This window comes from Pyxicephalus adspersus, chromosome 5 (genome assembly GCF_032062135.1).
Source record: "Pyxicephalus adspersus chromosome 5, UCB_Pads_2.0, whole genome shotgun sequence".
NCBI lineage: Eukaryota > Metazoa > Chordata > Amphibia > Anura > Pyxicephalidae > Pyxicephalus > Pyxicephalus adspersus.
In genome coordinates, this window is record NC_092862.1 from 34,228,341 (window position 1) to 34,240,015 (window position 11,675).

Below are 11,675 nucleotides of genomic sequence, written 5' to 3' on the forward strand. Positions count from 1 at the left end.
TTGTATAATCATCTGACACTAATTATTTACAAAGATTACTTTTCCCAGGGTGTATCGTAAAAGTAATGTGGCCTAAATAGATGGGCTCTTTTGAATCAAAACGTCTTCAAAGAGTCAGTTTATCACACATAAAGGGAGCTGTAGAAGAGAATTGTCACACGTGGATAAAAGCTCTTGTAATCATAACATCTGTTTTTTTTATCAAATTTTCAAAAATTTAGCTTTTGTGAGGCACTCTGTATTTAAGTTGACCAAAACTGATATAGAGGGTACTTTCTTTAATTTAATAGCTGAGCACAGAACAGACTGTGCCTAATCCATCTTCCTTCTGAACTTTTTATGTGTTATCTAGGGAACTCCTGTTCTGAATTGATTGAGAAATGATAATTTTAGGGGTGCAAAATAATACACAAAGCAAGCATGTGTAGCACACCAAAATAACCACCAAAATATTTTTCAAAATGTTTATAAGTTCCAATCATTCAAAAAGGATTTAAAGATGAAAATGTACATAATTGAAAATCACAGATATACATATACAGTTAGGTCCGTAACTATTTAGACAGATAGAACGTTTTTCTAATTTTGGTTCTGTACATTACCACATCTAATTTTAAATAAAACAACTCGGGTGCAGTTGAACTGCAGACTTTCAGCTTTAACTCAGTGGGTTGAACAAAAAAGATTGCATAAAAATATAGGGAACTAAAGCCTTTTTTTTTACACAATCATTTCATTTCAGGGGCTCAAAAGTAATTGGACAAATTAAAAAGCTGAAAATAAAATGTTCATTTCTAATACTTGGTTGAAAACCCTCTGCTGGCAATGACAGCCTGTAGTCTTGAACTCATGGACATCACCAGATGCTGGGTTTCCTCCTTTTTAATGCTCTGCCAGGCCTTTACTGCAGCAGCTTTCAGCTGCTGTTTGTTTGTGGGCCTTTCTGTCCGAAGTTTATTCTTCAACAAGTGAAATGCATGCTCAATTGGGTTCAGATCAGGTGACTGACTTGGCCATTTAAGAATATTCCACTTCTTTGCTTTAATAAACTCCTGGGTTGCTTTGGCTGTATGTTTTGGGTCATTGTCCTTCTGTATTATGAAATGCCTCCCAATCAGTGTGACTGCATTTAGCTGGATTTGAGCAGACAGTATGTCTCTGAACACCTCAGAATTCATTTGGCTGCTTCTGTCCTGTGCCACATCATGGATAAACACTAGTGTGCCAGTGCCACTGGCAGCCATGCATGCCCAAGCCATCACACTGCCTCTGCCATGTTTTACAGATGATGTGGTATGCTTTGGATCATCAGATGTTCCACGCCTTTTCCATACTTTTTTCTAGCCATCATTCTGGCAAAGGTTGATCTTGGTTTCACCTGTCCAAAGAATGTTTTTCCAGAACTGTGCTGGCTTTTTTAGATGTTTTTGAACAAAGTACAATCTAGCCTTTCTAATCTTAAGGCTTATGAATGGCTTGCACCTTGCAGTGCACCTCTTGTATTTACTTTCATGCAGTCTTCTCTTTATGGTAGACTTGGATATTGATACACCCACGTCCTGGAGAGTGTTGTTCACTTGGTTGGCTGTTGTGAAGGGGTTTCTCTTTACCATGGAAATTATTCTACGATCATCCATGGAGGTCCAGGTCTTTTGGCGTTGCTGAGTTCACCAGTGCTTCTCATGATGAACCAAACTGTAGATTTTGCCACTCCTAATATTGTAGCAATTTCTGGGATGGGTTTTTTCTGTTTTTGCAGCTTAAGTATGGCTTGTTTCACCCGTATGGAGAGCTCTTTTAGACTGCATGTTCACAGCAAAATCTTCCACATACAGGGACTCCCCTCAAATCAACTCCAGGCCATTTATCTGGTTAATTGATAATGACATAAAATGGCCTTTGAGTCAATTGTTTAATTACTTTTGAGCCCCTGAAATTAAGTGATTGTGTAAAAAAAAGGCTTTAGTTCCTCACATTTTTATGCAATCTTTTTGTTCAACCCACTGAATTAAAGCTGTAAGTCTGCAGTTCAATTGCATCTGAGTTGTTTCAAAATTGTTTTGAAAATTGTTTTGAAATTGTTAAAATTGTTTGTGGTAATGTACAGAACCAAAATTAGAAAAAAAGTTGTCTCTGTCCAAAAATGTATGGACCTAACTGTATATTATTATTATAATATATTTGCAATGTATTTTGTATAGTTGCCTAACAAATGTAGGTCATCAACATTTGAACTTCATTCCGAATAACTTTTTCTGGAGGATGAATTTCATTTGAGTCAAAGGCATTTGTCATATCCCATCCATTGACAAAACCAACATTGAGGTTACTAAAAACTTTTTCCATTATGGAATACTGAACGGAGGCATAAAAGTCACTCATGGTTTCAAACTGTCCTGTCATTGAGCTTGTGTTCTCAGTCTTAATTATGACTTTAGTTTCCGGACTTCTAAGAAAGAGGCGTTCAATTGCACGACGTATATTGAGGAGTCGTCTAATGTAGTGATAGATGGGGTATGCTCTAAAATGTTTCCCTATATTTAATGCTATCACAGTGCGCTGATCACCTCTAATCAGGTCAATTTCTCGAGCAATAGTGCGCTCTTCCTTCCAGGAATGATACCCAACATTAATAAATGGAAATGTGTGCCTTTTCCAGGATATCTTCATATTCTTTTTCAGATCTAGATCTAAAATATGGCTTGCCCAACCGTCTTCATATAATCTGAATTGTGTCAATGCTAAGCAGAAAAAAAAATCAATATGAATTCAATGTATTAAAATTTGAATAATTTGGTTTTGTTAAGATTTCACTTTTTTTTGTTTAAATTTGATGATTACCATGAGAAAAGAAATACAACTACTTTGTAAATTAGGTTCTGACATGCTTACTCTGAAATCCAAAAAAAACTGAAATCCAAATCTACAATGTTTCCAAAATGTCCTATACCATTTTGACACATATAGGCTCCTTTATGTTTCCATACTGAAAATTTACATAACAGTTTTAGAAATTTGCAACTGTTAGGGATCAAAGTTGTGAAGGAACAGTGGTACAAGTGAAGCCATTAGGAAGTCTAAATACCATTGCAGAACATCAATAAGACGGAAGGAGTGCTGTCAGAAACTGGAGGTTACCCCAATCCTCTTCTTGTAGTATTTGAGTCGAGCAAGAGACAGATAGCAGGTTTGTCAGAATTTAGACTGTTCAAAATATAGCAAAATGAATTACCACTTTGTAAATGATAATTCACTTTCTAAAATACCCAATTACATGAAAGGAAAGTAAAAATAACACAACTGGATAACTAAACTCAGCAAAGGTCCCCCTTGGAAAACCACTGAGGCTGCGTTTCTGACTGTTACTTGTTGGTGACCTAAGCTTTCATCTGATCTCCCTTTGCTTTTGGATACCTCACTTAGCTGAATGTCACATGTGTATAATTTTTGCTTCCAATCTCTAAACTACTGTTGCTCTGAGATTTGTCTAATTTTTATTCCCATTAGCTCTATATCTAGCCTGCTCTGTGGGTCCTTGGTCCTCAGTTAATCTTTGTTCTTCCAGTAGCCATCCTTTGTGTACCCAAATCCTGGCGACAACACAGAGCAAAATTAGCCTTCTGAGGTTCACTGTGGAAGCAGTATTTTTTGCCTAAAATATTTGCTATTTTTTCGGATGACACAATCTTTTTTATTCAAACATTTTCAATGACTTTCCTGTAAATTAATGTCGTCCAAGACTATAGCCTGTGTACTGGAAAATACCTAATATCTAGAAATATAAAATTCACACACTTGTTATTCAATCATACAGACGCATTAAAGCATAGATATATATGAGGTCCCTAAACTTAGGATAAAGGCCCAAATTCATCAAGAAAAATCGGAAGGTCGCTCGCGCATTCGTATTCCCAATCCGAAATCAGAAGCCGTCGCGCAATTCAGCAACTGAATGAGTTTGCGGCCGGAGCTGCGCATCCCCGGCAACTTTATACTGACGAGCTTGCATGAAAAGTCACTATTCCCCTAAAAAAGCATTCTTTCAAATGGCACACATATTACCCTTAGCCCTAAAAATTGTTTGTGCTGTTCAAATGTTTAAAACATCTATATGCGCTAAGAAAAAAAGCATATTTTAAAATCACTTATTTCTTTCCTGTTGGGCAAGAGTTAACCGAGTTAAGCTCCTCTACATAGGCGCCTATATAAAAGCTTACAATGCCTGATCGGAGGAGCCGCCTGTGGGTAAATCTTGCGAATGTCCGCGCGCGAAGCCTTGGCTTTGCCATCAGACTAGATTTTCCCACAAATGTCACAAGCACAAACACGTTCTTGTTTGCTTCAGGCAAGAGTTAACTGAGTTCAGCTCCTCTACATAAGCGCCTATCTAAATCCTTACGATGCTTGATTGGAGGAGCCACCTGGGGGTAATTCTTGCGACTTTGCATGGGCGAAACCTCGGCTTTGCCATCAGACTAGATTTTCCCACAAAAGTCACAAGCACACACATGTTCTTGTTGGCTTCTATAGATATATATGTGTGTCTATATATATATATATATATATATATTTACATATATAATTGTATACTTCAATAATATATATTATATATATATATATATTTGAAATTACTATAGTTATTATAATAATAATAAAATTATAAAAATATATATATATATATATATATATATATATATATATAATTATTGTAGGATATATATATACACTTTTAACATTAAATCCTCCCCAACCTTGTTAAATTTTTTTATTTATTAGAATATCTGTTTACTGCTGTACATATATAAAGGATCATATCGATCAAATAGAGCATATATAAGGGTGTGTTTTTACATATCCAAGGATCAATTTTGACAGACTGCGCAAGTGAATTTCTATCATCTCTGCGCTTACATTTGAGCATATATAAGGGCGTGTTTTTACATATCTAAGGATCATATCGACAATGATAATGAAATGTGCAATTGCAAAAAAAACAAACAGCCAATTTTGACAGACTGCGCAAGTGCTAATTGCAATGGAATTTCTATCACCTGTGCGCTTAAATTTGAGCATATATAAGGGTGTGGTTTAACTTGCTTTTTCCTTTTGTCTTTTTCATCTTGGAGGGGCTTTTGGTTTGTGTGTTATCCTAATTAATCTATGTTGCTGCATTTGATATATTGCTTACCATTTAGCACAATAGCTTCTTTTTAATTTTTTTTTACTTGGAATGTTTTATTGTCTATTTTGCAATTTTGAAGTCAATTTTAATGCTATGTTATTGTGTTTGTGGCCATAATATCCTGTGACCCAAAAGTAACAGTTGGGTATGTTAGATATGTCTTTTTCAAAATATATGTAATTGTAACATCATCCAAGAATACATTTGGCATAGAATACACAGCTGAACACCTTAGTATGTCATTTTAACCAACAGAATAGTTTACCTATTAGCAAGCACATTTATCTGTTACAGACAAGTGCCAGAGAAGTGGGGTGTGCCATATTTGGTCCCTAGACATAACTAGATTTGTGTTCATTTAGTGAACAAAGATGCAAGCGTGTATTTTGAAATAATCTTTACCTTTTTTTAGGTCATTACAGCAATACTTGTAGAGTATTGAGCTGAGACTTCACACTTGATTAGAATCACTTTGACAAATGTACTGGAACATTCTTCGGGGAGTAGATAGCAAAACTGCATTTGAAGCATACCTGGGCCGCATTAAAAGAAACTTAGATAGGTAAAGTGTCAAATTGTGAGGGTTACTAACGTGTGCACATTGGGCAAACACAAAATAGAGATTAAGCTATTTTATACAAACAAGTGTCTTCACACAGGATACCAACTCAAACCCACACTGGCGATCTCATGGAGTCCTGAAAAAATTGAGTGAAGAATGACAGGAAGAATGTGAAGAATGTTCTCACCTGGCACCCGGCATCCACTTATATAGTTCGCCCAAACCGGCCACGGCCCACTTCACCAGCCCAGCCACAGGCGTGGCCCACCCTACCAGCCCCGCCATGGGCCACCTCCACTTCCTGGCCTTAGCCATGGGACACCCCCACAGCACGCCCACGGTCCACCTCCACAGCACGGACGCGAGTGTGGCCCACCTCCAGAGCAGAGTCTATTGCTTGCCCGTGTGTTAGGAGGTGGACGGCCAGGGGCACAGGGTGGACCGAGGGGGAAGAATGGAGCTGGCTGCTGTGCAGGAGATGGGGGGCCAGCAGGGCTTATTGGGATATGCCAACCCAGCGTTTGAATAATCGCCTAATGTAGGTGAGATTGTTGGCCTAGGGATTCACTTAACTTGTTACAGATATGGTCAACTCTGAACATGTAGGCACCCAAAGTGGCCGATTGTTGTTGGACCGATTCAATCAGACGATGCATGGCCTCCAGATGTTGTGGGTTAAATTCTCGGTCCTTGCGATTTTGATTTATGTAGGAGCGTAAGGACCGGTTCAAAATTATCGGAACTTGGGCTAAGCATCCTTGACTCCACTAATCTATCAAAATGGCCAACCAGCCTCTGAGTGAGGTTTAGAAGCTGGCTACCCACACTGGGTTGACCCAATCCACTTGCATCCACTGGTTGCTATAGAGGGAAAATAAAAAATTACTACAATATCATATAACTTTGTGGGTCACCATAACATTATGCAGACAGCATCCTGACATTGAAACATCAATTAATGTTAGACACATTTTTTCTGAATCATATACATTAAACATGGGTTGCTTATGGAAACCTCAGGTGTCTTCTCTTCTGATTGTGGTAAATGTCCACCTGAGGGAACCTAAAAAAAAAAAAACACAAATGGAACACATTGGGAAAGGTTCATTCCCCCAACACATCCCAAAATAAACACTAATGGACCAGTTTTTGCCTACCTCCACAGTGGATGCAGCCCGTGAAAACTCTTCAGAACCAGAAATCGGCAGACATGGATGTTCTACAAAGGCACATGATATATCACATCAAAATGAATGAATGTGATGACAAGTCTTCACATATCAAAAGTCCCCAATATTTCGCACATGTAACATTTTTTTGGACATATTAGGCTCACACATTCCCAGAGGGAGGCTGCACCAGAATCCTCTGGCAGGAAAACTTAACAAATGTTATCTATTTATAGATATATTATAGGAAGATCGAAGGTTATTACTTAGCTTGTGGAAGGCTGAACACACACACAAACCAAATTACTTGGATTCTCCTCCAGGCTTCTCTGTGGATCAATGACCTGTAGATGGTGATCTGGTGATGAAAGCACAAAAACAAATGAAAGAGTGAGCTTGACTCTAACCCAAGTTCATTTGGATTGATCGGTTCACCACAAATCTAACCACAAAACATACCACTCCCAGAGCCAAAAATGTGTGAAATGAAACACTCATATTACACGAGTGTGGTTTTAAACATGATTAGAGACACGTGCACAATGTCAAACAAAATATACCATGAAGGTTCATGAAGGTTCATCTTACCAGGAGGAAGGCCAGTGTCATCTCGATGCGAAGTGACATCCTCATCATCCACATCACCCCGAGCACAGAGCGCAGAAGGGGACTGCTGCGTCTCAGGGCGTACTATTGTAAAAAAATGGAAATACACACATTCTTAATGCAAGTCAAAAGAAGGTAAAAATACACCAAAGAGGTCATTATCCAAAAATGATCTCATATTTCACCCCCAAGCATAAAAAAGTACAAACACAATGCTATTTTTTTCTCAATGCTAATGACGAAACTGTTGCAATCCCACAAAAATGCAAAAATCAATTCTCATTGGTAATTAGGTAATGTAAAAGGATTGAACTTACATGGTTGCTAAGCATCTGAGTCAACCCGGTAGTCCGCCCCTACCACCGTTTCTGGCCCAATGAATGGCAACGCCAATCTTTCATACTCCTTGAGACACTGCACAAGATGTTCAGGATAGGTCCCACTCCTTCCAGCCTCTGTGCCCAGGACCCTTTTGACATGTCTGAAGATGTCACTCACACGTTTTTGACACTGGGTAATGGTCCGTTGTGTACTGCCCACTGCATTAACACTCCTGGCAATTTCCTACAAGAGTCCCTGCCTTTCAGCATGCAAAGTCTGGGAGTGCAAGTCCCCACGGACTCTAGGAAAATGTTGTACGTAGGACTCCATGAGGGCTGCATTTTGCTCAGGAGTGAAGCTGGTTGTCTTGGAAGCAGAATCCCTGGTCCAGCTCAAACTGGCTGAGGTGCCAGGTTGAGGGACCACGGGCCTAGATGTTACTTGGCCTGCTTCACAGAGCAACCTAGATGGCCTGAGCGAGCTGCCTGTTGGTCTATGGACTGAAGACCCTGGGGTGGTAGTGGTGGTGGTGGTGGCAGTGGTGGTGGCCATTCTCTTTGGCTCCATGTAACTAGAAGTCACAAAATAAAAGAGTTATTGGACGACACACCCAAAACATTTTTTGGAGGAATAAAGTCAATGGTGTATTCTTACTTGTTCTTGTCGCAGCCTTTGTTCTTTTTCTGTTTTTTTTCTCCCCAAGTTTTGGTTTGCATGAGCAGAATGGCTAAGAAACTGTGTGCAAATTTATAGGGATTCAGTACGTGCGCACGCAAACGCGTACACGCGCATGCAAACACGCACGTACCCGCACGCGCATTCAATTGTGCGCCAGTTTAAGGATTTTGTTTGCTGTTGTCATGGATCCGAATTTGGAACTAGAGTTGCTCTTTACAACTGCTGTTGTGACATTAAACACCACATTCCTTGTCATAGCAGGAGAAGAGCAGCAGCAGCAACAACAGCACCCAGAGGAGCAAGCTCATGCTTCAAAAACGGTCCGGGCACCACGCATCTTCTTGGAGTGTAGCCGCCTATCCGAGTGACCAGGATGTCAAAAGGCGTTTCCGCCTGTCTCGCCAGGTCATCCATGACCTGTACAGCTTGCTGGAAGAGAAAATTGCTCCAAAAACTAAGAGAAGCCAGGCAGTGCCAGGAATGACCAGGCTCTTGGCCACTCTGTATATCTTAGGAGGGGGTTCCTTTCAAACCTCCTCGGCCTTAATTTGTGGACTAAGCCAGCCTGCAGTTTCCAGGGTTTTTACGCATTTTCATTAATGCTATTGTGGACCTTGTCCCACTATATATTCGATTTCCTCAAACAGCTCAGGAGTGGAGGAAGGTAAAGGTGGATTTCTTCAGACGAGTGGGATTTCCAAATGTTTTGGGGGAACAGAGAGCAGGTGTGCGCTAATTAATAGCTATGATCTCACCATTAGCTTAACAGATCCCCGACCGCGACCCCTATTGCTCATTATCAAGGCAGGAATTGGGCTGGCACTAAAGGCGCGTGTACTAGCGCACTCGGCTCCGGACCGCGGGAAACCAGCTCGCTGGAAGCGCAAACGTACGCGCATTTCATTGATGAATGAGGGCCAAAGAGGTGAAAATAGCTAATAAATTTTAAAACAGTATTCATTACGCAAAATACATTACATAGGAAATAAACTTAAACATTTACATTTCTGCCATATTTCAGCTTATAATAGGAAATGGGAGCTGGGTATTTATTAAAACCATGAGCCAAGGTAAAACCATGTAAAAATTGTACTGTTGTATACTAAAACTGCTAAAGCTGGCCTAGGCATCCAGGTTTCAATGACCCCATGATCATCAAAGGATTGAAAAAACACAGAACCTTTCTAACTTGTAAGGCTGTTTTAACTAATGGTATGTGCAAATCAAAAACACTACTTTGATATTACCCTAAAATAAATGCCTAAATACATTGTAAAAATAATACTGCAGTAGAGAATGGGAGCAGTCAAATTGATGGCCTGTTTGATCGGCGGACACAATGGCCCTGCTTTATTAAAGTTCTCCAAGGCTGGAGACAATACACTTTCATTAGTTAGGCTGGGTGATACAGCAAACCTGGAATGAATCTGGTCCAGGATTAAAAACGTTTGCTCACAAAAAGCTAATGACTTTTAGGAAATCTATTCCAGGTTTGCTGGATTACCCAGCTTTACTGATGAAAGTGTATTATCTCCAGCCTTGGAGAACTAATAAATCAAGGCCATAGAAAGTAAAGGACCAAAGTATGTAAGGTATACCCAAGTTAAGTACATTTTCTGTGAAATACCCTATACATGCAAGGTTCACAAGTAGATACAGGTAGTCCCCAGGATAAGGACATCTGACATACGGATGACTCCTAGATACTAACGGGGCTTTCCTGCTGGCTCCTGTGCAGAACAGAGGCTTGATGGGGGGAGGTTGCATGGCTTGAAATCTTTTGCTTAACACAGCTGAGGTTGTGGTTGATCTTAGGGGGACGAGCTCTTTCTGCAGCCTCTTGTAACTCTTTAATGACCAAAACAAACTCTGAAGTTGTTTCTTTTTGCATATCAAAGCACAACTTGATACAGAACTTAATAAAGGTCTAGGCTCCATAAAGGTTTTTTTTTTTTTTAATTAACTTTCTTTGTGAATAACTCACAGTGAGGATATTTATACAGTAACTGACACCACGCTGCCTAAAAATATGTTGAGACAAACATCTGTCCCTATTTCATTTATTAAAATAATGTTCCTAATTACATACATATTCAACTTAAGAACAAACCTACAGTTCCTATCTCGTATATAACCTGGGGACTACATGTATCCTATATTATTATGCTATGGAAAAACAAATGTAAATAGTTGCCACTCTTGGTGCCCACGTCACCAAACCCTTCTCACTTGATATAAATTGAAATGTATTGGGAAATCACACTAAGAATGTTGGTATTATGTGTATTTTGTTTGACCTCTACATTACTACTCTGTCCTCTACTAATGTGGAAGTCAGTGCAAGGAACCAGTATATGCTTCTGGGGACGCAGTAGGTCAATACTTTTCGAAGTGTAAGTTTTCCTGAAACCTTTGAGGAATGATTCTCCATCAGTGATGTGAATATTTACCTTTTTAAAAGTAATAGGTTAATTTGGCATATCATATTGGCAGCAGGGTCACTGTAAAAAACAAACATGACTAATAGATCAGTTTCATAAAAAAATAGCACACTTTGATATCGTTTTAAACTTACTGTTGACGTGCTTCTGAAAGTACAGTATCCACATTCTTATAGTTGAATCTCCAAACAGGTAGATGAACTTCCTTTGCATGCACTTATCCAGGTTTTGCAAATTGTCATATTGTAACATACTGCATGCCTTTGGATACCATACATCTTTCAGGACATATCCACTGGGATATTCTAACTTCATTCCAATTGTGCATTTTTCCTTAACATCAGTGGTGCCTATACACATATACAGATTTTTTTTTCCATGTATATACAAACACAAAAATAAAATCATAGCATATTAACTACTTTTTATTCCATAGATTATGCCCATTTCCTTTTCTTAAAACCCTTAATCACATTTAAAGCATAAGTTATGAGTCAAGTTATGAGAGCACTTTCTGGTCAGCAAGCATCTATTTTCTTTACATTTGTCTTAATTGTAGTATAAAGTTTGCTTTATGTGTATAAAGTTGCTTTATGTGTAGCATGCACATAAAGCATAATACAGGTAGTCCCTGAGTTAAGGACATCCGACATACAAAGGACTCCTAGATACAAACAGGGCTTCCCTGCTCGCTCGTGTGCAGGACGGAGGCTTAA

The 11,675-nt window shown here is 39.1% G+C and overlaps 1 protein-coding gene across 1 annotated transcript in view; it reads right to left on the reverse strand.

Moving 5' to 3' along the window:
- Nucleotides 1-2,108: 2,108 nt before the first annotated feature.
- LOC140331971 (NXPE family member 2-like) overlaps nt 2,109-11,675 on the reverse strand; it is a 19,286-nt gene continuing 9,719 nt past the window's right edge. Inside the window, exons 4-5 of the mRNA XM_072413297.1 lie at nt 11,094-11,309; nt 2,109-2,741 (exon numbers count right to left, since the gene is read on the reverse strand). Of these exons, the coding sequence (XP_072269398.1) occupies nt 2,206-2,741; nt 11,094-11,309 (752 nt within the window). The 3' untranslated portion in view covers nt 2,109-2,205. The remainder of the gene's footprint in view (nt 2,742-11,093; nt 11,310-11,675) is intronic.